The 26,463-nt window shown below is 40.3% G+C and overlaps 4 protein-coding genes across 5 annotated transcripts; 2 read left to right on the plus strand and 2 right to left on the minus strand.

Annotated features, from left to right (window-relative positions):
• Positions 1-17: 17 nt before the first annotated feature.
• On the plus strand, positions 18-6,009 carry LOC149004017 (heterogeneous nuclear ribonucleoprotein 1-like). 2 transcript variants are annotated; one of them, XR_016175603.1, is made up of 6 exons: positions 18-344; positions 476-597; positions 881-1,105; positions 1,524-2,736; positions 2,884-2,965; positions 4,160-6,009. XR_016175603.1 is itself a non-coding variant. In XM_089168879.1 (5 exons), exons 3-5 carry the CDS (start codon positions 884-886, stop codon positions 4,171-4,173), a joined length of 1,449 nt encoding a protein of 482 aa, XP_089025005.1. In that variant the 5' UTR covers positions 18-344; positions 476-597; positions 881-883; the 3' UTR covers positions 4,174-6,009. The 2 variants fall into 2 exon arrangements, 1 of the variants encoding a protein (XP_089025005.1); XM_089168879.1 differs by lacking the exon at positions 2,884-2,965.
• Positions 6,010-7,754: 1,745 nt separating this feature from the next.
• LOC149004018 (uncharacterized) lies at positions 7,755-10,616 on the minus strand. The gene is made up of 2 exons (XM_089135547.1): positions 10,356-10,616; positions 7,755-10,272 (listed from the first exon to the last, which is right to left on the minus strand). The coding sequence occupies exon 2, from the start codon at positions 10,122-10,124 to the stop codon at positions 8,802-8,804; it is 1,323 nt and encodes a 440-aa protein (XP_088991673.1). The 5' UTR covers positions 10,125-10,272; positions 10,356-10,616; the 3' UTR covers positions 7,755-8,801.
• Positions 10,617-16,259: 5,643 nt separating this feature from the next.
• Positions 16,260-18,873, plus strand: LOC149004019 (inositol transporter 4-like). Its single transcript, XM_089168373.1, has 7 exons — positions 16,260-16,323; positions 16,471-16,635; positions 16,794-16,864; positions 16,974-17,309; positions 17,389-17,496; positions 17,674-18,291; positions 18,373-18,873. Exons 2-7 carry the CDS (start codon positions 16,500-16,502, stop codon positions 18,871-18,873), a joined length of 1,770 nt encoding a protein of 589 aa, XP_089024499.1. The 5' UTR covers positions 16,260-16,323; positions 16,471-16,499.
• LOC149004020 (uncharacterized) lies at positions 17,922-21,433 on the minus strand. Its single transcript, XM_089168372.1, has 2 exons — positions 20,040-21,433; positions 17,922-19,672 (listed from the first exon to the last, which is right to left on the minus strand). Exons 1-2 carry the CDS (start codon positions 21,378-21,380, stop codon positions 19,601-19,603), a joined length of 1,413 nt encoding a protein of 470 aa, XP_089024498.1. The 5' UTR covers positions 21,381-21,433; the 3' UTR covers positions 17,922-19,600.
• Between the last annotated feature and the right edge of the window lie 5,030 nt (positions 21,434-26,463).

Below are 26,463 nucleotides of genomic sequence, written 5' to 3' on the forward strand. Positions count from 1 at the left end.
TATTTTTTTCAAAACCAACCGAAAAAGAAAAAGAAAAGAGAAACATCACCTATCTCCACCTCCTAATTTTCTTACACCAGAGAAGGATTAGCGACCCCTCTCTCTCTCTCTCTTTATATTCTCTCCACCTTCTCTCGAAACCCGTCATTACACACCTTCAACTTTCCTCTCTTTTGTATAACAATTTGAGTATTTTTATTTGGATCAATCGAATTGAAAGAACAAAGTAATCGTAAAAGAACTGGGGGGCCTTTTCGGGGAGGATGAACACGCCCTCTGTTCTTCTTATGCCTCCTCTCAGATCTTAGATTGCCAGGATTTCGCATCTGGGTTTTCTCCAATCTGTGAGTTCCCCCTTTTCTTTTCGATTGTTTGCTTATGTTGGGTGTAAGCTATGCATCTTGATCTAATTTATGGATCTCTTTGGACTTCGCTTTTAATTTCATGTGGTTGGATTTTTTTTTTATCCTTTCAGAAATCTTGGAGTATAGCTTCATTGATCCATTAAAGATCCGATGTTCTTCGATTGAATTCGAGAATACGCTATTCATATCTGATATACTATCTTACCCTGTGTTGGGTAACTTATTGGATAAGGTATGCTGCTCCTATCCTCATTAGTTTGTTTTTTTTCCCCTGGAATATTTCTAGTTAGTTATTATTGAATTATTGGCTAATGATTTATTTTTCTGTTGGATTATTTGTTATGGATTGGATCAGATGGGTGTCGTTTGCTTTTTATGTCAATTTGGTTCTATGATTGTCGGGATGAAAAAAAAAAAAATAAAAATAAAAAAATCCTGTATTAGCTTTCACTATGTGCTGTCCTCCCTTATTGCTAATTTAGGCTGATGTCAAAAACTTGCGTTTGGGATTGCAGATAATGGAATCGGATCTGGGCAAACTCTTCATCGGTGGAATTTCATGGGATACAAATGAAGATCGTTTGAAGGAATATTTCAGAACTTACGGAGAGGTGGTGGAGGCTGTTATCATGAAGGATCGGACAACAGGTCGTGCACGTGGGTTTGGTTTTGTTGTTTTTTCAGACCCTGCCGTTGCCGAGAGAGTTGTCATGGAAAAACATATCATAGATGGTAGAACAGTAAGTAATTAGACTTCATATGACTTTCCCTGTTAATCTTATGACTATGAAGAGGAAAATGTTGAAACTTTTTGCAGTATTTGGTACATTCATTTTATTCATCCAAACCACCGTGATAAGTTTTTGAAAAGTTGTCTCTTTCCTAGCATTATTAGCCATAATTCTTATCATAGAATTTTATTTTCTCAATTTGGTTATGATTTCAACCAATTCACAATTGAGACAAGAGCCCTTTCTCTGTCTGTCCTCACTCCCCCCTTCTTGTTGTAGTAGGTTGCTGCTTATTTAGGTTGAAGATGTGGGGGGCTCTTATTTGTAAGGATTTTTGAAGTAACTAGAAATGTCAATGACGATCTTTTTTAAGAGTGCCTATAAATGGAAATGTACTGTTTGTTTTAATTCGTTCTATAACTCTCAGGTTGAGGCAAAGAAGGCTGTTCCTAGGGATGATCAACACATTCTGAATAGAAGCAACAGTAGCATTCACGGATCACCAGGTCCTGCCCGCACTAAAAAGATATTTGTAGGAGGTTTAGCATCCACAGTAACAGAGAGCGATTTTAAGAAGTATTTTGATCAGTTTGGGGTAATCACTGATGTTGTGGTGATGTATGACCACAACACCCAGAGGCCAAGAGGTTTTGGGTTCATTACTTATGATACAGAGGAAGCAGTGGAGAAGGTGTTGATGAAAACTTATCATGAACTGAATGGCAAACTGGTTGAGGTCAAGAGGGCCGTTCCCAAAGAGTTGTCCCCTGGGCCTAGTCGCAGCCCATTTGGTAGCTATAACTATGGCATGAATAGAGTGAATAGCTTTCTTAATGGCTACACACAGGGGTATAATCCAAGCTCAGTTGGTGGCTATGGAGTCAGGATGGATGGTAGGTTTGGTCCCATTGTTGGTAGTCGGAGTGCCTTTCCCCCATTTGGACCTCCTGGTTATGGAATGAGCATGAATTTTGAGTCAGGGTTGAGCCCCAGCTATGGGGGAAGCACAAACTTCAGTACCAGTCTTGGCTATGCACGAGGATTGAGTCCATATTACAGTGGGAACTCAAATAGATTTGTCAGTCCTATTGGTTACAACGGGGGTAATGGAGGAAGTGGTTCTGTTTTAAGCTCACCAAGTAGAAACGTGTGGGGTAGTGGAGGACTTAACTATGCCACAAACTCCACAACCTCTAGTTCTTACATGGGTTCTGGAAATGGTAGCGTTGGAGGTGGTTCATTTGGCAATACTGGAGTAAATTGGGGTTCATCTTCTCCCATTTCGGTTCAAGGTGGGGGAACTGGTTCTGGCTATTCTAGTGGGAATCTTGGTTATGGAAGTGCGGATGGCAGTTATGGTTTGGGAGGAGGAGGGGGAATATATGGAAGAAGCAGTGGAACTGGTGTGGCCCCAGCATCATCATATGGTGCATCAAATGGTGGTTACAATGAGGCATATGGAGACGTGTATGCTGGCGGTTCAGCTTATGGGGATCTCACTTGGCGATCTGAATCTCCAGAGCTGGGAGGATCTGGTTCATTTGGTTATGGGCTTGGCAATGCAGCATCAGATGTTTCCGCTAAAAGTTCTGCAGGCTATGTTGGAGGTTATGGTGTAACTAATAGGCAGTCGAATAGAGGTAAGTGTTCTCCTTTCCTCCTCTTGTTCAAAATATAGACAAATTACTTGGAAACTATTTCTAAACACTCCCAATTCAAGAAAAAAATTTGATTTATTTTTGTTAAGAAAAATGATCTAAATATAGAACATATTTTCATGTCTGCAGACTTACTTTCTATAAAATGACTTGCGGGTTCTAGTCCCCTGCTTGACATGCCATGCATGATTTTCTCAACCTGGACCATCGGGTAGGTGGGCCATATCTTGTTATTCATGTGACAAATTGTAAATCCCAACTATCTGAAAGATTTATTTTTGACCATATCTTGTCTACATTAATCATTGAATGTTCATTGGTAAGCAATTGAAGTCAGCACTCGGAACTGCAGCCATGCTACCATTTAAGGCTATTGAATGAGTCAACTCAACTAGTACTTTTTCCTAATTAAATCAGCATGGGTGGATCCATTTTTCCATGCAATTCTATATAGGGCTTTATTTGTTGTCAACTCAAAGGCAGCCTTGTGGATTAAATGGCTACAAATGTTAACTGGAGTTAATTAGGGACATTAAGTTTTACTATTTTTTATTGCAATCAAGTTCATGCATTTTGTGCTCCACCCTCTACAATCTGGTTTCAAGTTCATGAGCACAAAAGACACTCAAAAGAGTAACACTTAGGAGCCATGTCGATATCTGGAGTCTGGACTACCCCAAGATCACACCCATATTGACATTTGACCTTGCTTGTCGTCTCTTTAGCAACTGTTTTAACATATATGAATAAGATAGACATTATGTACTGTTAGCTACCATCCATTACTTTATTCAGTTGTAAGTGGATTTCCTCAGAGTCCAGTTTTGCATGAAAAATTTGCTCAGTTGCTCTTAAAATTTGAAGGCACAGATGACACTTGTCTGTCATCCAAATGGTATTAAGCTGGTCAAATTACTTTTCTAGCAGGGCTACTCTATATGCATTTAATAAAGAATGCTTAGTGTGGAATTCTACCTATTGTGTGACTGCTTTATTGTCTTAGAGTCATTCAAGTGTGCTCAACATGGTGGGTTCTTGATCATTTGCTGAAGGATCACTTATATGATAGTAGTGCAGAGATTGTCACTCAAGCAGATCTTTCAATATTTTTTCGGTGACATTGTACTGTTCTGAATCCCAACCATTGTGGTATCAACCTACCAGTCTAATATAGGTTTTTGTGATTTGGAAATAAAGTTGGAAACAAAGAGTTTTACTGTGGGTAAGGGTGTTATGGTGGTGGCTGGAGTTGTTGGAAGTTGAGTGTAACATGCATACAGAGAAATGGTTTCATTTGCATGGGCACTTTGTGGATGATAACTTGGTCTGATCTTTAAAGTGATTCATAATCTGATTAATGGTGGTGCACGTTGTGGTACTTACAAATTCTTGTTCATTGCTCCAGGAATCGTTGCTTAGGAGTTCTATCATTTCAATGTCAGGAAGTTGTAGGTGAAGAAACTCAGTGAACCAGGTGAATGACTGTGAATTTCGTACATCTCCGTCGTTTATATACATATATCAGTTAGAAGGAAATTGATTATCTAGAGCTAACTGGATTGCTGTTTTGAAGAAGTCAGATTCAGAAAAAAGCAGTTACAAAGGATTTTGTGTAAGGTTTGAGAAATTTGAGTTTTTAAATTTAGGGTTTCCTTATTGGAATTTGATTGAGATGTAAAATCAGGTTGCGGGATATATTCAGGAAGAATTGTTCCAATTAATGTCTTGTGCATCTCTAATGACTTAGCGATGCATACACAATAGACTTTTTTTCTTTCCTTTAAATTTTTTTTGTCCTGCTGTAACGTCGCTGGTAAAGTTGTTCGTTATTGTCAGGTATGTTTCATTTACTGGGTTTTGTTTCTTCTCAGATTGTACCAGAGGATCTGGTTTATTACTAGTGTGATACTTTTGAGGAATACCTATCTGGATCCCCAATAATAAGTTACCAAATATTCTGATTCAATTTCTATGCAAAGGTCTTCCATTTCAGCAAGATTAAACTTTTTTTGTGCATCAGAATTATGTCAACTCTCATATCAATATACTCTTTTCTTTGCTCTGAGGACTCTTTTAAGAAACATTTGTAGCTGTGAGTGTTGTGGCTCAATTTCGCTTCGGGAGATAATATTTGCAGATGGATTTATGATCCCCAACCCCTCTTTTATTTTATTTTTAGTTTTTTGGATGAAAAGACTCTCTGTAGTATAATGTGTGACATTACTTTTAAGGTCGCCTGATCTTAGATATCGCGAAAGGGGTGGAGCAAATGCTGATGAGTTTATCCTTCATACATTGAATGTAGCATTGGTAATGGGTCTGTAATATCTGTTCCATAGTCATCTTTCTTATCCATTTGGTTGAAAGGGGAATGTAAATATTTTTCAAGGGTGTGAAATTTAATCTGAAGGTAAAGTTATTTTTGGTGTTTGGTTCCAAGAGGAATGCAAATATTTATATTTCCTTTTGGAAGTGAGATATGTTTTATAGGAAAATGAAGTATGTCACTTCACTTCCCTTGTGCCTCTTCTTGCCAATTTCTCCATTGTACAGCTAGAACCACCTAAGTGTATTTGATTTATTATTCCAAACCCAGGAATTTGACAGCAGTTGTTTCAAAAGGTTTATTTGTGCTTTCCTGGACTTTGATCTATCCTTGATCCTTCCAATGACAGAATTGCTTTCGGATATCTTTCATTTAGGCTTTCTTACCAAAGCATCATTACAATTCTTTGCTTTTGACTTGTGACCCTACTTGTTCATTTTTCACTCAGAATTATGGATTGCGGCCCAAGAAAGTCCCAAGTAGCCTAGATTCAAACCCTAAATTGGTGGAAGGATTTATTCTATTAAGGGATTGGCTCAGTTGGCAAAGACCAAAATCTCTTGGGGTCTTCAACTGGGCTTTTGCATTTCCTGTGTGGGGGTCTTGGGTGTGGGATGGGTTTACCAGTTGTTTTTGCTTTTAATGGTGTATATATAAAAATGGTATGATGTTGATACATACCAATCCAATGCATTGGCACGAATTGATCCCCTTTTTCGTGGGTAATAATTGATCCCTTTACTTCCTACGAAATGTAAGCTGACATCGTTGCTGATGCTTTCGTATAATCTCCCATTCAGGAAACATTTTAATGGTCGAATCTTCCTTCACTCGAATAATATGAGACACAACCCAGGTTGGAGTCAAAGTTGTTATGATCAATTTATTGAACGATGGTCAACTTGAGAAAGAAACTAATCATTTTTTAAGGTTTCCGAGATTAATATTTGAAAGAAAGAGGCAAATTGCAAAGAAAGCTTTCCTCTCTTGCTATCTACTCTTAGAAGCCTATTGTCTTTGATCTGGTTGAAGAGAGAATAATCATTGATTGGTTCTGTATGAAGATGCTTGGCCAAACTCAACCAAGGAGAAGATTTTATTTGTAAGCATGAGAGAATTGGATAAGATTCTTACAGTAGTCTTAAAAGGCTGGATCACAGGGATGGGTTAAAAGGTTTTCTGGAGAGATTGAAGCCCACCAATCAGGTGAACATGATGCTGAAAATATTATATTATGGACAACACATCCAAGAGACCAAATCCTCTACTTCAAAATTCCTCTATAATTCAATAAGGTGGGGGGAAGGCCACAGAGATGGAACCTGGTAAAGCATATTTGTCCTTAGATATGCTGTGATAATCCATCTCTTGTAGAAGTTTTTTCTATGATTGAGATCATGAAAAGTGAGTTTTGCTCAAAGTAGAGGTTACAAGAGAGGAAGATTGCACTGCCTCATATCAAAGAACAACATAATATATGACAGAGAAAACAGTATTAGGGGAGAAAAAGGAGAAACCAAGGGCAGTAATTGAAAATTAGGAAACTGTGATAATGCTTCAGGTAACCTTGATGTAGATCCTTTGATCATTTAAGAAAAAAATAAAAGAAAATTCAACAATCTTTTAGCCAACATCAAGTAATTATTCATACATGTCAGCAGGAACAAAATAAGGGGTTCCTAATCTTCAATAATTGACATTAACCCAATTGTTTTCAAACAAGACCATTCAAAGGGTTGAAGTATCATATTTTGAACTATGAATCAATTAAAAAAGGGATATCCATTGCTCATGTCTCAGTTCTAGATGCTTTGTTTAGCTTTTATAATTATTAATTAGCACTAAGTATCATCTAAGGTGCCTGCACATCCAATTAGCAGGAGGAAACCATGTTTAATTTATTAATTAGCACTTGCTAGTTGCAACATCATAATCTGAGAAATATGTTATCTCAGTATCCTTCAATATTTGGGGAGCAGTTGGGATTCTACATTGACGTGGTTGTGTAATCCACAAAGAAAATAATAGAAACTCAAATTCTTCAAGGACCTCATAGTTTCGACAATCCAGAGTTGTCGCCAGAATGTGTAGACATCCCCAGTAACCCCCCCCCAAGAAAAAATACAGTTCATGCCTCTTTAACAGTTGAAACAGGTGTTGCACTCAGTTCCTCGAGATAGCTTTTTTGGTTCTCAGGATACTTGCGATCCAGCATCAGACAGAAGAAAATCCATTTCAGGAGTTGGGATTGACTCTACCATAGATGTATCAAGTTGTAGAAGCTTATGAATTGTTAAACACTTTATTGATCAAGGAATGGAGTATTTATACAAACAAGATATCAACTAACAAAACAAGAACCAAGAAGGGGATTCACAATTGACTGTACAGATGGTCTAAACTAACATAGATTTGGTGAAGACAGCTTCTTCTCAACATGAATAATAGCTTCCAAGAAGTATTGCATCGATAATATTGATCTGTATAATCTTCCTTTTGAAATGGTATTCACTCCAGAATGATTCAGATGACTCAAAACAATAATTCATTACTGGTACAAACCAGATGGCATGGTAAATAGCTAAGGGGTTTGATGTAGTTCCTTCAGAGGCTAAAGATAATTCAACAGGAAATCAGAGACTTCAAACAGAAGATCCAAGAATAATACCAGAAAGGGGGAGAAGTAAAAAGAAAAAAAGGCAGGAGATAAGGGCTGAGATACTGTGAACAGAGACTATTGACAGAGCTTCATCAGAAACTGAAGAAAATAAATTTCTGCATGTAACTTCTTTATGAAAACAGAGAACAACTCAAAGACACTTGTTATGGATTTTCTAGCATGACTTGATTGCATCTACACATGCTATACGAATACAAGCAAGAAAAACATGTGATTGAAAATCAGAGAGGTGCCATCTGCTGCAAGATGATAACGGTGCTTAGTTCCATCTACTGAAGAAACTCATTTAACTGTTAACCTTGCCTCTTAAAAAAGAAGTCCAATTAGCAACTGGTATGGGAAAAGTGATCATATTTGAGGAATGAAGTTGCTCATCTTGTCAAGAAATGAGAGACAGATATTGGATGAGTACAAGGAACAATAGAGAGGTAATAGTCCATCCCTGGGAAAGGACTTACAACTGGATTTAAGAACTGCTCAGAAATGACTCATCTATATATTTAAGGATCAAAGAAGCACAAAACAAAGGTTATTTAGAAGCCTGGACTCCGAAAAGTGTACTTAGATGTTGGGCAGTTTGCATGAATTTGTAAGAGGTATATGCAAAGTAAATGAAGTAACTGAAGTGCCAAGTTGAAGTTGTGTTGCACAGGACAGGACAGGATGAGGATTTTGTTTTACTTTTTGGGGGTTTTGGGGTGGGGAGGGAGAGTGTTCCCTGTCATATTAATCCTGTTTATGCTTTTTCATTTCTCAGGCTTTTGAATGGACTAAACAAAAAGTAAGCTAATGCTTGATACAGAAACCAGATGTTGCAAAAGAAAAGATGGTTTAGACTAATGAAATACATGGTGACAGTAATAGTGACATGACAAAAGTTGCAACACATAAAAGTCATGTCTCCCCATCACCTGAGAGTATTCCAGCATACAAAAGGTAAGGCTCCTCTACATACTCATAACAAAGTTGAATACTAATATCAGTGTTTGATTCTAAAATCTTATAGTGAGGGATATATGTACCCATCAAACTAACCAAACTTCAGAAGAAAGCCCTGCTCCCGTAGAACACTTTGGAGCCAGTGCCCTTTGAAGTGGCAGATTTCTGATCGTTGTTTGTCTTGGAAGTTGCAGAGCCCAAGTTTGAATTCTCTTTTTCAATGTCTAGAGGCAGCTTCATCTTTGCCAAAGACTCAGTAAATTGCTGCATGCTTTTCATGTACATGTCTACGATATCCTGCTGCACCATCATTGGCTGTGGTTCCATCTTTAAGCTTACAAGAGGCTTCGAAATTGAGCTGCTAAGCACTCCACCAGAAGCTTCACTATCTGCTTCTCCATCGTCGGCTCCTTTCTCTTTTAAAGGAGATCGGTGTTCCTCATCTGGAGATCTTCTGTCTCCTAGAGTATCATCCACTGAGGATTGAGAACTCCTAGTAATTGAAGCACCAGAAGACCAGTCAGTTGAAACACTACTCGGAGGAGTCTCACTCTTGTGAACTTCAAGGGAATCCAGACTGCTCGATGAGAAACTTTCCACAACTTGATCACCAACACCTATGTTGGAACTGATGTGATTATCAGTGTCTGAAGTGGCAAAACTGCCAGAGCTCTGGGAATCCAAAGGAGAATGAATCCCAAAATACTCAGAAACCATCTGCTGGTTTTCATTAACGATCCTAGGATCTGGGAATTCGATCTTATCGAATTCGCAGGGGATTGAGTCGATTATTTCAGAATCCGGTGACGCATCAGCTTTTGCATTCACAGATATCCTTGTAGTAGGAACCGCCAAGACTTCTGGTGATGCTCCTGAGTAGGAGATCGACAGTTGGACCAACCCAGCTGGAGAATGGAAGAGATCAGTGGAAGAGAGAGACAATTCTTGATCTAACTTGCCATTCCCCAGAAGAACATCAGAAATAGGCACCAGTGCAAAACCCAGTAACTGGTCTTGAAGATAGTTCTTGACCCTGCTTAGCATCCAGATTTCACATTTGAGGGTTGACTCTAGAGACCGAACTTTAAGCTGAAGATTCTCATTAAAGACCGGATTTCTTCCTCCTCCATTGATGATCTTGGTGGACACAGTCATTTCAGGGTTACTAGTAAGGCATAGCTTGGCGTAAACATCTTGATTGTGGTATATGCAGATGTTCTGGATATCCCTTGCTTGATGTATGTACACCTCAAGGGCACCGATGAAACCCTCAGAATCTGCAACTGGGTCTTCCTCTCCACGAAGACCGATCACTCCCGCTAAACTTCCTGAATTCTGGAAGGCAAAACCCTGCTTCTGGTTGAAGGGTTCACCGACAACAGAGGAATTCTTGAACAGAGACAGAGCTGACATCGGAGTAGCCATGGTCAAGCAACACGGCACAGAGAGACAAGAGACAGGAGAAAGTAAAGACGAAATAAAACCCAAATCCGAATCAAAATCTGCACACGCAACTTCAGATTAATAACCCTAAAGCCAAATTGACAGTTGCAGTGAAAGGAAACAGAGGCGCCTGCAAGATCAACAAGCAAGTCAAGATCCCAAACATAACAGGGGAGAAAGAAAACGCAGAAAGCCTCAATCAAGACCAATTACCGATAAAGTAAGTTGTTTAATCATTGAGAAACAGACGAGAAAAGTGAGTAGTTGGGAGTTGTATCTTGGGAAGGCTGTTTTAATTTTCATTTTTCCCATTCAGCTGCTCCTTGATTTATAGTCAAACCAAATCCAATAAAATTGCAAACGTGAACTTGACTGTAATTCTGGTATTTCTGTTACTTTAATCTGATACAAAACCAAAGATGATTAATGACAGGACGAACATTTTGGAAGGATGTCTGATGTCTGATATTGGAAGCTCTGAATCCCAAGCTATTTGTATGGAAAAATTTTGACTTGACGTTAAGAGACGTATTGTTCTGTATCGAGTATTGTATCACTCAGGCTAATGTATTTTAGGGTAATTCAATGGAGAAACGTATCGAGATGTATCGTATCGGTTTGGTCAAATATAGATACATATCGGCTAGTATCTTATGGTATCATGGGATACTTTAAACCTTGGACTTAGGGAAATTATAGAGTTCGCTTTGAAACTTTGAGCTTATGAAAATTGATACCTAATAATTTTGTTCGGGTCATGCACATTAACGATCAAGTGAAATTTTGGACCAGTAAGATCCAAAATCTTGGTTGAAATTAAATTTGAGCCACAAAGATCGAAATTTTGGTTTCAACCAAAATTTCAATTTAACGGCCCAAAATGCTTTGCTTGACCGGCGCATTAAATGTGCAGGACTGAAGCAAAGCCCGACAACTAATGAATGCTTGCAAGGAGTAGAAATTTTTTTTTACTGATACATCATGTTTTAATGATATCTCTCATTTTACTAAAGAAAAAAAAAATGATATCTTTTCCTCAGATATTTTAACAAAACATGGATAAATATGACAAGTATGAGGTACGTTTATAATTAATAAATATATAAATTCAAATAGATGGGTGGGGGGACCTCAAAGTTTAAATTACTTAGTCATATTTGGTGGCCTCCTTGTGTTAGTGGGTTGTATATTTTTCAAATTTCAAAGTATTTATACTTTAAATCAAATTGATTTTTTTTAAACTAGATTTTTATAATATTATTTTTTATTTGATGTGCATGACATGTCTGTAAATCTAAAAAATATTTAAAACTCTAACACTAATCGAATCTCATAATTTAATAATCATATGATGTCATTCGAAGATTCTCCGTCTTGATGTCACTCATTTCTTTCCACTCCCCTAACGTGTTACTATGTCCCACACTACTATACAAAATGATGAAACACACCTTAAATAGGATTCCAATTTTTTTCAACCATCCTACACGAAAAAGGTTTAGAGAGAGACAATTTTATGCCTATATGGTCTTGACTCTTGATAAGGGTCAGTGGTGTGAATTAACTAGTCCATATGGGTATTGACTATGATGTTGTTACTAGGAATTGTTTGGTATCAGAAATATTATTTTTATTAATGAAATATGTATGGTTGTTATTTAGGACCATGGACTAAAACCATGAATACAATCAAATTACATAAATGTGAAACCATTGAAGGTCTCAATTTGATGTTGATACAAACTTAAGGCTAAGAGTTCTCCGTGGGGAAAGAAGGGTGGAGCAGAGGCAAGTGTGGCCCCAGCACAAGCATCTACTTTGGTGAAATGATTCACCCAATTCTGATGGCTTCAAAAGCATAGGAACTATATATATTATCGCCATTCATGGGTAGTGTTGTCATTTCACCCTCGTCTCCCTTTCCTTTTCTCCTTTTAGATGGGCTTCTTCCAACCCGTTAGAGCTCACAAGGAATTTATGGGTGCCCAACCAACCTCTACTCTCAGAGACTATTCCTTTCCATCGCGGGAATGAATGGGTAGCGCCACAAGAAGGTTGGGTTAGAAATCAATTCCGATGCTAAAACAAAAAAAGGCTCGAATTCAAGTGGAATCGGCATTGTAATTGTAGACCACATGGGTACCTGCAAACTAGGTGTCTCCCTCCCAACCCAGTTCACTTGCCTTTTTATTGGTGAAGCTTTGGGCCTCAGACATGGAGTGCTCCATGCCCTCGGAGAATGCTACGATGCAGTAGTCGCTGAATCGGACTGTTTGGAGCTCATTACCAGCCTAAGGAATCAAGGAAGAGGTTGTAGAAATGAAGCTCAAGTGATTATTGATGATATTCTGTACCTTGCATCAAGTTTGTTAGGTGCTCTTTCTCTTTTATTTATAGGGAGTCCAACTCAGTTGTGGATTCCCTTGCTAGGAAGGCTATCTCTCTCTCGAGCAAGTTGATTTGACCGATTTCTACTTCTTGGCTTCAAGACGCTTGTGTCTTAGATGCCTTGCTTTAGCTCGCTTTTGAGTTGTCTTTGAATGAATTGTTACCAATTTTTTTTTTCCTTTGTCATCATCAATGAAGGCACATAGGTCCAAGGAAGGCGAAGTGGGAAAATCAAATTAAACACACTATAAATTATATGAATAAGATGAGTGGTGGCTTAATATTTTTCAGAGAAATTGTCTAGCTTAGCTTCATACATATAGCTGTGGTATAGTCTTCCTTATTTTACCGTTTTTCTTTTGTTTCCAAGGTTTCTTTCAGTTCTTTAGTGACAATAGATGGACAACATTTTACTCAAACACTAGATATGACTACTCATATGAGTGATAAATAAGACAATACTAAATATTCTGTTTAATAAGAGAATACTAAAGATTTGAGTGAAATTTCAATTTTAACATGAAGCCGTGGTGTAAAATTGGATATACGTAGGAAATAAAATTATCCATAACTTGTGCAGATTAAAGTTTTAGTTTTCGTTGTCGACTTCTTAACTTGGAGGACCCGGTAGGTCTTGAGCATGGCTAAATGGCTCGTCTTCACTCTTTGGTTGTATTTTCTGTTTTTGGGCGGAGCAACAATATTGAGGGGCAAATAATGGGTATGGATCACCTCTTCCGTCGGTCGAACACTAATGATTTTTTATCATACATATTATGTGGGCCAATGCGGGACCCACTGTAGGTCTCACCTATGAATTATTTTATTATATTAGACTGTAAAGTCCACATTAAAAAATTTTGGTAAATCAATAAGAGGACTAAAATATAGATAACATAATTATAAGTAATTTATAAAAAATATATTTAAATAAAGCATAGGGACTAAAATTGTTGGAGAAAAACTTTAAGAAACATGAAAGAAAAAGGTGGGAAAGAAATTGTATGAAAAAAAGATAGACTTGAAGTCTATTAACTAAATATGGGGATAACAATCTATGATTAGATATAATAATATTAAGGCTAAAATGTGCTGAAACTAAATTTGAATAGTTCGTTAAAGATTTTAGATTTTTCCCCGTTACTTATATTCACTGGTTATCACCGGATTTTTTTATTTTTTTTTATTTTAACTTACAGGAGAAAATCGAGTAACCTCCGCCCTTGGAAAACCGGTGTTCTTGAAGTTGGTTTGAACATATTTAATGGGTTTTTTGAAGTTTTCAGTCTAAGGTTTTGGTTATTGGTTTTGGTTCTTGAGTTTCTTCGTTGCTTCCGGTTGTGATGGCTTCTAATATTTCTTCTTCTTCCTCCATTCCACCGTGGATTACTCTGAATGTGATTATGTCCCTTCCACTGAAACTTACTGGTTCAAACATATTTGTTACTCTGAATGATTTCATATGTTTTGAAAACCAACCCCTACCCAAAGTTAGTAGAAGAGAACATGGCCTTTCAGAAAAGAAGAAAACTGATCCTTCGCAACAAATAGTTTGAACCAGTAAGTTTTAGCGGAAGGGACAGAACCACATTCAGAGTAATCCATGATGGAATGGAGGAAGAAGAAGAAATATTAGAAGCCATCACAACCGAAAACTCCAAAACTCTAATTGCTTGAAGGAAGAACACTCAATAACCAAAACTACAGATCTCAACAAGCCCCTACAAGCATTGATGGTTTCCAAAGAGATGATGATAGAAGGTTAAAGTTAGAGGCTCCATTGTTTGTTTGTTTTTTTATTTTGAAACTTTAATGTCACTTAAATGGCAACTGGTGATAGAAGGTTAACATAACTAACCTAAAAAAAATTATTGGACGATTCAAATTTAGCCTACCAAATCTGATGGTAGATATTTAGAAACGTTCAGCTAAGATATTCATACAACCCTTCAGCTATTACCTTCCCTAATATTAATGGCTGAAACTCTAAACATACTAATAAAATTTAAAATTTAATTTGATTAGGGATTCAAAAACTTGATTAGATCTGATAAAATTGATGGCTGAAATTCTAAACGAGATTTAAATTTTTTATTAATAAGAATTGAAATTTTTAAGAGAAAGTTTAGGGATTAAAATTTTTTTAATGATTATAATTAGATCTAATAAAATTAATGGCTGAATTCTAACAAGATTTAAATTGCTATTAATAGAATTGAAAATTTTAAGAGAAAAAAAGAACAACATTAGAAAATCCTGAGTGAAAAAGAGAGAAAAATAATTTGAGAAATAAAGAGATAATACCTGATCATTGTAGATAAGATGAGAAAATTAAGGAAAAAAATATGGGATTAATCAAAATTTAAAAAAATCCAAGGGCCATTGCCATAGACTCCAATGTGGCTCCGCCACTGCTTAGTTTTACTCTAATAAAGTCTTTTTACTTATGCCAACGCAGAGCTGTTCTATTGGTTGAAAGTTGAAACCAACACCTCTTAGTGAAGAGGTCGTGGTTTGACCCTACTGAAACATATTAATATCCTATCCCCTGACTTAAGAAAGCCCCTTTGTATTAAAAAAAACAGAAGTCTTTTTACCTATATTTATATTTGAATAAGATGAGCGGTGGCTTAATATTTTACAGACAAGTTTGGATTATCTACTTATAGCTGTAGCATTGTCTTCCTTATTTTACCATCTCCCTACCCTTTCCAAAGTTCTTTCAGTTCTCTAGTAACAACAGGTGATAACATTTTACCTTAACACTCAAATGAGTGATAAATAAGACAATACTAAATATTTTGAGCGAAAATTTCAATTTCAACCAGAAGTCCTCGTGCGAAATTAGGTACACGTGGGGAAAAAATTATTCATAACTTGTGCAGAAGCAAGTCAAAGCTGTAATTTCCCAAGCTAAAACTGCTATTCTGAACGGCCATGTCTTATCCGTGTTTTGAAATAAAAGTTTACGAGTTTTCAGTTTCACAGTTTCTCTAGACAAAATGGATGATTGCAATACAAGAAAGGCCATCGCAAGTTGCAACTGCAGCAAGACCACAAACTAATAATCCAAGTTAAGTAAGTTTTCGCCAATGCTTACCTTGCAAACTCCAATTGTAGAAAAGAAAAAACTAGTGGTGCTAAACACAGAAAGGAGTCCTCGAAGTCTAGAAATCTCACCTAGTGTTATTTACCTATTTCTGTTTTCTTTATTGCCATGAACAAACGCCATCTGGCTTGGAATCCACCAGTTAATATCACATGGATTCAGAATCTACCACCTGGGTCTCAATAGTTTCTTCTACTATTCAAAAAGAATTGACAACATTAGGAAACCGTTAAGGTATCTGTTGTAAAAGATACGTGGCAGGCTTCAAGCTTACCGCCGAGTTGTAAACTTAGCCGTAAGAGATAATCCGATCGAAAGACTTTAAAAATGGTGGAGGTTTAGAGGCCATACCTAAAAATGAGGTTCACCAGTGAACTGCCACATCTAGAGAGCAAATTTCTCGGAGCCAAAAAGAATAAAAGGATGCTTCAACAATATTGAGTACCATTGGATAAATATCCGAATAACTTCCTAAACTACCTATCTTCTCATCACCCAGAGGAGTGTGAACAAAAGCAGAAAAGAAGAAGAAGAAAATACAGAAAGAGAAAGAAACGAGGAGTGGGGAAAGAGAAGGCAAAAGAATGGGGGGAAATTAGAAAAAAGAAGCATCTGGTTAGAAAAATCTACAAAGCCACAAGTCCCATACAACTTTGATTGACTCAAGAATAACAAAGAGCTCTAGTAATTTCCTCCTCCTTTTTCTTCCTTTAATGAGTTTGTATGTAATTGATTTGTTTGTTAGGTTCTGTATTGTAATTCGTAAGCTTATATTCTTTCTGCATTATTCTCATCATCTCTAGTTTTAACAAAATTAACCCTCTCTTATAGAGCCCTTTAGTCCTCTCAAGTAACAAAAAATGGTAGAAGGAGGGATTCACAAAGCAGAAGCATCAGAATACATAGAATGCTTCACAACAACATGGAAGCATCCCTATATAATGCGCCTTGCCTTGTCTGCTGGTATTGGAGGTGTTCTCTTTGGCTATGACACAGGTAAGAATGCATCAAACTTGTTTTGAAAGGGACAACTGATACAGTGAACTAGTGAGAACTATAATCTCTATGTATGAATGATCGATCAGAGTTTCCACTAAATTCCCTCACAATGTTTTTATCCCCCCCTCTCCCCAAAAAAAAAATTTGGTTTATAGGAGTTATCTCTGGTGCACTTCTTTACATTCGAGATGACTTTCCATCTGTTAACAAGAAAACAATCTTACAGGTATGGTGCAGAATTTCTAATCCTTTTTCTCCAAACACATTTATTGAACAGAAACATAATCTGAATCTAATCCCCCACCTTTTCTAACATCTACTTCTTTTACATATAGGAAGTAATCGTGAGCATGGCAGTAGCAGGAGCAATATTTGGTGCTGCAGTTGGTGGATGGATAAATGACAGGTTTGGAAGAAAAATGTCAATTCTGGGAGCAGATATTCTATTCTTTGCTGGTGCAGTCATCATGGCTTTTGCCCCTAGTCCTGGAGTTATAATCTTGGGAAGAATTTTTGTTGGGTTGGGAGTTGGAATGACTTCCATGACTGGACCTCTATACATTTCAGAAGCTTCTCCTGCTAGAATTAGAGGGGCCCTTGTTAGCATGAATTCTTTGTTGATTACAGGAGGACAATTTATGTCATACCTAATAAATCTTGCCTTCACAAAGGTACAATTGGTTTCGCAATAATATTACAAGTGACTGACTTTCTTATTTAGGCTAACAATTTCCCCCGTCCCAATCTTAGGTCAATGGAACTTGGCGTTGGATGCTTGGAGTGGCAGGACTCCCCGCTCTTATTCAATTCATATTGATGTTGTCCCTTCCTGAGTCCCCTAGGTGGCTTTACAGAAAGGTATTATCTTTTGTTGCTGTTTGTGGTAAATTTTCAGACCAAGTATGTACATAATTTTTGGAACCTTTAGTCGACCTCTACCTTAAGATACCATCTATTCTCATCATACAAAAGAAATGTGGCTTAATGCTCTCACTAACAAAAGCTCTCAATTTGTTTCTATACCCATGCATATAGAATAAAACAGAGGAAGCCATTGAAATTCTAAGGAAATTATATCCTGAAGACCAAGTTGACATCGAAGTGGAGGCATTACGACAATCTGTTGAAGATGAAATAGCTGATGAGAGGAGCTTCGGTGGTGGTAGTGTGCTTACTCGAATTGGGAAAGCATGGGGTAATGTGGTTGTACGTAGAGGGCTTATTGCTGGTGTTGGGTTGCAAATTGCTCAACAGTTTGTTGGAATCAACACTGTGATGTATTACAGTCCCACCATAGTTCAATTGGCTGGATTTGCATCCAATTCAACAGCTCTGGCTCTGTCTATGCTTACTTCCGGCCTCAATACTGTGGGTTCCGTTATTAGCATATTCTTTGTAGATAGAGTCGGAAGGAGGAAGTTGCTGATCCTCAGTTTGTTTGGAATCATATTCTGGCTCGTCGCACTATTTGTAGTGTTTAATTTAGCTGCTATCCATGCTCCAACAGTTAGTAAGTTGGATTCTACTACCAAATTTGGTGCAAATAGTACATGTCCACGTTACCTTACGGCCGCAGATGCATCAACTTGGAATTGTATGACATGCTTGAAGGGATCTACGGACTGTGGGTTTTGTGCTAGTGGCAGCAATCACGTAAGTATCTCTTCATCTATTCCCATTATTTGACTATCTAAATTCTCTAAAAGTTATTTCATGGTTTCACTTTGAATTCAGCTTCAACCTGGTGCATGTTTGGTTGTAACCAACGGAACAAAGACTTCATGCCAAGACAAATATGGAGGTGAATGGTTCACTAGAGGATGTCCAAGCAGCTTTGGATTCTTAGCATTAGTGGCCTTGGGGTTCTACATTATCTGTTTCTCACCTGGAATGGGAAGTGTCCCTTGGCTTATGAATTCTGAGCTATACCCATTGAGATACAGAGGATTTTGTGGAGGACTTGCTGCTGTTGGAAACTGGTCATCAAACCTCGTTGTTAGTATGACCTTCTTGTCTTTAACTCAGGCAATAGGCTCGGCCTACACGTTTCTCCTGTTTGCGGGTTTTTCTCTCTTGAGTCTGGTGTTTGTCTACTTCAATGTACCTGAGACGAAAGGTCTCCAATTTGAGGAGGTCGAGAAATTGCTAGAGAGAGGTTTCCAGCCTTGGCCTTTCAATAATAAAGGATCAGATGAAGGAGAGAAAAGCTCACTCGAGATGAAACCAGTCCAATGAAGAATCTTACAACAGTTTTCATTCTTTAAGTCATGATTCCCCTCTAGGTCAAGTATAGCAGTATTTCCACCTATAGATTAGGGAATACTAATTTCTTCTATCTATATATGTATTGGGGAATACTGTAGTTGGCTCTGCTATCTATAAATTGGGGAATCCTTTTGCTGGAAATGGGTGTTCTACCTTTTTTATTTTCTATTCTTTCTGCGCAGGGGCTTGCTACCAAGTGATGCTATTGCAGGCAAGAATCTGGCCAATAGGATCAACAAAAAGATATAACTCACACATTAAGGTTTAATTGCTGTGTTGCCAATTCCTTACATGATTACAGAACAAACACACCATATGCACCCCCGGCTTTTTTCCTTCTTTGGGTTAACAAACACACCGTATGCAATGACATGCATTATGTTCACAAAGGAATATAGCTCAAATCATTTTGTTGCCCACACAATACTTTCCTAACAATGTACCACTACAATAGCATACATAAGGTTGAACATAAAGCAACATACCCTCTCTTAAATCCTCAATCAAAACTTTTAATCTGTTATGACAGAAATTTGGATTGTCCAAACAAAACCCAAGATCACAACCCAAATTCCCATAGACACCATGAATCACACATTTGAAATCTAGGTTAGATAAAAGCTACATGTTAGTTTATACACTATACAAATGTACAAATTCAAGCAAACACAGGAACACATTGTTGATTGCGATTTCATTACCTCTGCACAGGGCTAGAAGATGATGCTTCTTGCCTCGGTTCTCTAAGATACCCAAGTAATGTTTCAGCCTACAAGTCACACGGTCAATCTCGAAGTTAGAACTAGTTCATTTCCGGAAATGGAGGGGGCAAAACAAACGGCAGAGGACGGTTAGTTAGATGATACAAGACAGAGAATTTTGGGTGCTCTAACATAACAACTAATCCATCCCTGCCACTGTACAACGATTGCGAATGAAGCATAAAGCATCACCAACCGATGAGTTGATGAGGATGTGCATTGTGCACGGATTTCTGGTAGAGATGGGGCGAACCATGTTAGGGATGTGTGAACTCTAGGCTTTCAACAGTTATTATGCTTTTTGGATAGAAATCGAAAGAAAATAATCGCAGTCGTCAATGTCAGTTACAGTTTTTAGCAAGATCATATTCGTACCTTGTGCTTCGCCCGAGCGGCTCCCGACTGAGAGAAAGCAACCAATGGAGGGATCCCGCCCTCTCTCACCAGTAATCCTCTATTTTGTACACTGTCCGTACAGAGTTGCAGAAGCGTTAAAACAGAAAACTCTTTTTCTTTGGCCGATCCACCTTCGATTGCTTCGACAAGAACAGGAATCCCGCCTTCTTCAACAATAGCAGACCTACCCTCTGGAATAGCAGCCAAGCTGCTCAAAACTACCATAGCCTTCTCCGCCAAACCACTCGCCTGCATTGAAACCATTTCAACTAACGGATTCACTACTCCGGCGAATACAGCCCTCTGTTTATTTTGCCTCACCATACAAAGCTTGTAGAGCGTGGTGAGCGCATCCTTTTTCCCACGAGTGGACCCGTTCAGTACTAAAGAAACCAAAAGTGGAATGGCTCCGCAAGCACCAATCGTGGTCTTGTTGTCGTCAATAGACGCGAGACTCAGAAGAGCACAAGAAGCATTCTGCTTTGACACCTCAGTGCCTGTTTTAAGAACGTAAATGAGAGGTTTTATTGCTCCGGCGTCCGTGATTACCGTTTTGTTTTCTTCGTGGAGAGATAGGTTCAACAGAGCTGTTACAGCATGTTCCTGCGCCCACGGATCACTGCAACGGAGGAGAGGAATTAAAGCGGGAATAGCACCGGAGGAGCCAATGAGAGCTCGATTCTCAGATCTGTTCTTAGCGAGAACACGTAACTTCGCTGCGGCCGAGCTTTTGACAGAGATGGACGATGACCGAAGACCTCCCACACATAACTCCACTACTTGGTCGAGATTCTCCGGAAGAGCGTTTTCGATGATCTCCGAGGTGATGTTCTCACATTGCAGACACCCTGACCGTGGCGGCTCCAGCAAGGATTCCCTGTTAAATTCTACTTCCAGATCTGCAGCATCGTCAGATTTGTGAACATGATCAGGTGAAGGAAGGCAAGCTAACCTCTGTAACTCTCCAGAGATATCGCTACTGCAAGCAGAGAAATCACTGAAAGCTTGAGATAGTTCGAGGAGATCAGAATCAGGAACAGATGCCTTGAGTGATCTGTCGCTCTCCACAGCGAGCTCTCTGAGTCTGAAATCGACCACAGAATCCGACAAATACTCGGAAACAGTGGCGGAAGCGGAATTTATGCCACCAGCAGTAGGAAATGAGCATGAACAATCGTTCTCGAAGAGATAGGAACGAATCGTCCTCATAGATCGACCAGGAGTCCAGTGGACGTTAGAAGTAATGGTTGTGGAAGAACAGTAAATCTGCTTCGCTGAAGGTGGTTCTTTGGCGTGAGAATCTCCTGCTACTGAAACCATGGTGAAAGGAGACCAATCCAAACAACCAGAGCGGGATTTGTATGTGTGGAGAATGAGAAAAAAAAAAAAGGAGGAAAAAAAAAAAAAAGACCCTCCCTCTCCCCTTTCCTTTTCCCCCCTCCCCCCCCCCTTTTTTGGGGGGAGATGAGCGTTACGGCCTTAGTTATTGACTGCCAACCGGCCGGCACTTAGCACTTTCTTGCACTAAGTCCCTAAAACCCAGCTGAGAGAGTAGAAGAAAGCTTGGAGCTCAAAGAGAACCTGAGAGAACTTCTATTGCTCACTTGTTTGATGCTTTGTCAAATGAATCCCTCCCCTATTTATGGTGAGGAGGATACAACGAATGGTTGTGATTTGTACAAGTGTCTAGAATCTAATGGTTGGAATATTCTAGTGGGTCCAGATATTTCTAGGGATATTTCTAGAGACAAGATACTTTATGGATGTAGATTCCTCTAGAATCTCCCTCCTTTCTAGAATGTGGGCTAAGTGTAGCCCATTAGTGTTATTTCTAAGTTGGGCTAGCCCATGTGTGGCCCATGAATATTATACCATTGGGCCTATGATAAATTGGGTTGTGTCATTCTCCCCCACCTATTCTGTCGACGTCCTCGTCGTGTTTTCATCGTGGAACCTCCTTATATGTTCTTGGAATTGCCACAATGCGTTTTCTGATTCCCAACTTGCTTCGCTCTCAGGCAATCCCTTCCACTTCACCAAATACTCTCGACTCGGAGGCACCCCACGTTTGCGCATTACTCGATCCGCCATTATATGTTCCGCCTCCTTGTCATAGGATGTTGTTATGCTTGTAGGTGCCCTTGTAGAAGTCCCACGACTAGGATCCTCCGCATCTCCTTGGTAAGGCTTCAACATACTTGCATGGAAGACAGGATGGATCTTGAGCTTTGGTGGGAGGTCTAGTTGGTAGGAAACCTTACCCACTTTCTTCACGATTTTGAACGGGCCTTCATACCGACGGACCAGTCCTTTGTGCACCTTTCTCAAGGACTTGAATTGTTGGGGTAGTAACTTCACCATGACCATGTCCCCTATTGCGAGTTTGCGGTCGTCTATCTATGTCGGCCCACTTCTTCATCTTCTTCGTGGCTTTGTCTAAGTAGGACTTAGCCACATCCAACCTTTCTCGCCACTCCTTGGCGAACTTGTGGAGGGGCTCTTTCCCGTATAACCCGTCACTATAGTGTGTGGTGTTAACGGTTGTTGCCCCGTAGCAATCTCAAATGGGCTTTGGTTGGTGGCCTCGCTTCTTTGGAGATTGTATGAAACCGAGCCACATCAAGCAACTTGGCCCAATCTCGCTGGTTGGCACTCACAAAGTGCCTCAAGTATAGCTCCAGAAGTTGTTGACACGTTCGGTCTGTCCATCCGTTTGGGGATGGAAACTTGTCGAGTACCGCAATGATGTGCCCAACAACTTGAACAATTCCGCCCAAAACCTCCCCGTGAAGCGAGGGTCACGATCGCTGATGATTGATTGTGGCACCCCCAATACTTGACCACATTCTTTAGGAATAGCCTAGCTGCTTCTTCCGCTGTGCAATCCTCGGGTGCCGCCACAAACGTGCCATATTTGGATAGCCGATCTACCACCACCATGATTGACCCACATCCTTCGGACTTAGGAAGAGCGCGATGAAGTCCATAGAGACACTCTCCCAAGCACGACTTGGTGTAGGCAATGGTTCCAACAAACCCCGTGGTGGATGTTGTTCCACCTTGTCTTGTTGGCACACAAGACAAGTCCTTACATAAGCCTCAACATCATCCCTCATCTGAGGCCAATAGTAAGCTGCTTCCAACAATGCACGAGTGCGTCTTTGCCCTGGATGACCAGCCCACTTGGTGTCGTGGCATTCACGAATAAGGTTCTTCCTCAGGTTGTTCCACTTAGGAACAAAGATCCTCTTCTTCTTGGCATAGAGAACACCATCCTCTTCCCAAAACCGCCTTGTTTTGCCTTCCTTGGCTAGAGTGAGCAAGCCCTTAGCCATTGGGTCATGCTCGTATCCTCCCTTGACAAGGCTCAACAATTCTCCTTCCGGTTGGCTAAGAGATGCCAACTCCGCCTTTCGACTTAGTGCGTCGGCCACCTCGTTTGCTTTCCCGGTTTATACTCAAAGGTGAAGTCAAATTCCGCTAGGAAATCTTGCCACCTAGCTTGCTTCGGACTCAACTTCTTTTGGGTTTGGAAGTAACTCGTAGCCACATTATCCGTCTTTACCACGAACCTCGATCCCAACAAATAGTGTCGCCATGTCCTTAGACAATGCACCACAGCGGTCATCTCCTTCTCGTGCACCGTATAGCGCCGCTCCGTCTCGTTGAGCTTGCGACTCTCATATGCAATAGGGTGTCTTTCTTGCATTAACACCCCTCCAATTGCAAAGTCGGACGCATCCGTATGTACCTCGAACGGTTTGCCATAGTCCGGCAATGCAAGCACCGGTTCTTCCATTACCGCCTTCTTTAAATCATCAAAGCGTCTTGACACTCGGACCACTCCCACGCCTTGTTCTTCTTTAGTAGATCCGTGGTGGAGCTGCCCTCTTGGAGTATCCTGCAATGAACCTTCGGTAGTAGTTTATAAGGCCTAGAAAAGACCTCAACTCGCCAACCTTAGTAGGTGCCTCCCATTCCCGAATTGCTTTCACCTTGCTCCCGTCCATTCTCAACATTCCGCCCCTACTTTATGACCTAGGAACATCACCTCTTCTTGTGCGATTCGCACTTCTCTTTCTTCACATATAATTGGTTCTCCTTTAGGGTTTGAAGAACCAACCTTAGATGTTGTGCATGTTCCTCCAATGTGTTACTATAGATGACGATGTCATCCAAGTACACGACCACGAACTTGTCAAGGTAAGGGTGAAATATCTTGTTCATGGGGTGCAAAATGTGGCTGGTGCATTGGTGAGGCCAAAGGGCATTACTAAGAACTCGTATGCCCCATATCGCGTCACGCAAGTAGTCTTCGTTCTCACCCTCCCGTCGCTTTAATCCCACCCAAGTCTACTTGTGAGTATCTTCACCCCAAGCCTATCAAAGAGATCATCATCGGATGGGATTTTGTTTTTGATAGTTACCTTGTTGGTGCCCCGTGTCGTGCATAGCCTTAACGACCCTCATGCTTTCGTTGGACAACACCTCCCTTGGTGCCTTCCTCGATGTGCCCATCCAATAGCTCCTTGGTTGCTTCCTTAGTTCCTCCAACTCACATCCTATATTGCCATTCTTGGTTTCACCCTCCAACTCATTGCATGATCCACCTCCTCATGTGTTCTTTGTGCTCGCATCACTCCTTGAACTCCTTTAGAGTTCTCTGGATCTCCTTCTATCCGTCTTGGAGACATCCTCCTTGTCTTCCAAGAGTGCCCCATTGTCCCCCCTTTTTGACTCCTTCTCCCTCTCCACGTTTCCCCCTCCTTAGTCCCTTGTACCTCCCTCTTGCTCCTTCCTCCATGTGCCCCTTCTTTATCTTCCCTTGCCCCTCTGAATTCCATGCCAACACCAATTCAGTCATCCATTGTCCACGACAAATCCACCCTTTCCATGCTCCAATCTCATCTCACTCCTTGCAACTCCCTCTAGTGCCTTCTTCCCTTTCTCCCTCTTTCCTTGTCATCTTACCCCACCTTGCCTCCTCCGTTGAGACAAGTTTTTCCCCGTATCACATGGCCTTCCACCTTCCGTTGATCCCCTCCACTCATCACCCCTTTTTGCTTTTCCTCCTTGCTTTGGCACCAGCTCTCTGATCCCACGTCGCCTCCTCTTCACCATTATCTTGGTGTCACTTGGGCCTTCCGCTTTGCATCCCTGCCCTGTTCCATCACAAAGGAAGCACTTGTCTTTCTTTTCTTCTTCTTTTCTTGCTTGCCACCCTCCTTGTTAACTTTTCCTTCCCTTGTTTTCTTTCCCTTCTCTACTTCTTTTTTTCTCCCTTCTCTTTGACTCCCTTTAAGATCTTGTACCTCTTTTGCCTTTCCCATCCATGAGTGTTCCTCTTCTTCTACCTCACATGTTCCCTTCACTTCTCTCCCCTCTTTCCTCTTTCTTTCTCCTTCTCTTTTTTTTAGCTCTTTCTTTCTTCCCATTTCTTTCCCTTTTCTGTCTTTCCTTCTCTCCCTCCTCCTGTGTTCTTTCTTTCTCTCCTCCATCCTCCTTCCTCCATTCTTTCACCTCCATCTCTTGTTCCCTCTCCTTTTCCTTCCCTTTCTCACCCTTCCTCCATTTTCTCCCTTCTCCTCCCTACTCACTCTCCTTCCCTTTCCCTTCTCCTTTTCTCCTGTGTTCCCCTACTCCTTCTCTCTCCCTCCTTCCTTCTACTCCTCTCCTTCCCTTCCTTCCCTTCTCCTTTTCTTCCTTGGTCTCCTCCACTTCTCCTTCCCTCCTCTCTTTTTCCCTCCCCCCCTCATACCCTGTCCCCTTGTTTTCTCCCCTCCCCTCCTTTCTTCACTTCCCTCCCCGCGCTCCCCTTTCTCTTTTTTCTCTTCCCTCCTATTTATTTCTTTTTCTCCTTTTTTCTTCTTTTTTCTGCATCTTTTAGATGTCCTCATCTCCCTCCCTTCTAGAATGTGGGCTAAGTGTAGCCCATTAGTGTTATTCAAGTTGGGCTAGCCCATGTGTGGCCCATGAATATTATACCATTGGGCCTATGATAAATTGGCCAGAGGCGTTGATTATAAAACTAAACCAAAAACAAAAAAAAGGAAACGGCCGGAACGGCAGGGAAACACAGAAAACGCAGCCCACCCAACCAAAAAAAAAAAAAAAAAGGGGGGGCGCCGGGGCGGGGGGGGGGGGCGCGGGTGTTTTTTTTTTTTTTTTTTAAACCAGCCCACAAAACACACCGGGTGGGCGGGGGGGGGGGGGGGGGGGGCTTTCCGCCACCCCCCAACCCCACCCCCCAAAAGGCCACAACCCCCCCCACCAAAAATATTTTATGGTTTTCCCTTTTTTTTTGGGCGCTTCCCCTTCCCCCCCCCCCTTTATACCCCCGATTGCGATGGGACCTTGAAAACAACTGACCATCACCGTACAGGCACAGCAGCAGTTGTATTCT

Source organism: Hakea prostrata, chromosome 9, assembly GCF_041222555.1.
Source record: "Hakea prostrata isolate BN-2017 chromosome 9, UWA_Hpros_2, whole genome shotgun sequence".
Classification (NCBI taxonomy): domain Eukaryota; kingdom Viridiplantae; phylum Streptophyta; class Magnoliopsida; order Proteales; family Proteaceae; genus Hakea; species Hakea prostrata.

Excerpts from the sequence above, each read along its gene's own strand:
- LOC149004017 (XM_089168879.1), top strand. The coding sequence starts at position 884 with ATGGAATCGGATCTGGGCAAACTCTTCATCGGTGGAATTTCATGGGAT. Across the intron at positions 1,106-1,523 it reads ATATCATAGATGGTAGAACA|GTTGAGGCAAAGAAGGCTGT; the intron begins GTAAGTAATTAG and ends TATAACTCTCAG.
- LOC149004018 (XM_089135547.1), bottom strand. The coding sequence starts at position 10,124 with ATGGCTACTCCGATGTCAGCTCTGTCTCTGTTCAAGAATTCCTCTGTT.
- LOC149004019 (XM_089168373.1), top strand. The coding sequence starts at position 16,500 with ATGGTAGAAGGAGGGATTCACAAAGCAGAAGCATCAGAATACATAGAA. Across the intron at positions 16,636-16,793 it reads TCTCTTTGGCTATGACACAG|GAGTTATCTCTGGTGCACTT; the intron begins GTAAGAATGCAT and ends TTTGGTTTATAG. Across the intron at positions 17,310-17,388 it reads TAAATCTTGCCTTCACAAAG|GTCAATGGAACTTGGCGTTG; the intron begins GTACAATTGGTT and ends TCCCAATCTTAG.
- LOC149004020 (XM_089168372.1), bottom strand. The coding sequence starts at position 21,380 with ATGGTTTCAGTAGCAGGAGATTCTCACGCCAAAGAACCACCTTCAGCG. Across the intron at positions 19,673-20,039 it reads CCGCTCGGGCGAAGCACAAG|GCTGAAACATTACTTGGGTA; the intron begins GTACGAATATGA and ends TGTGACTTGTAG.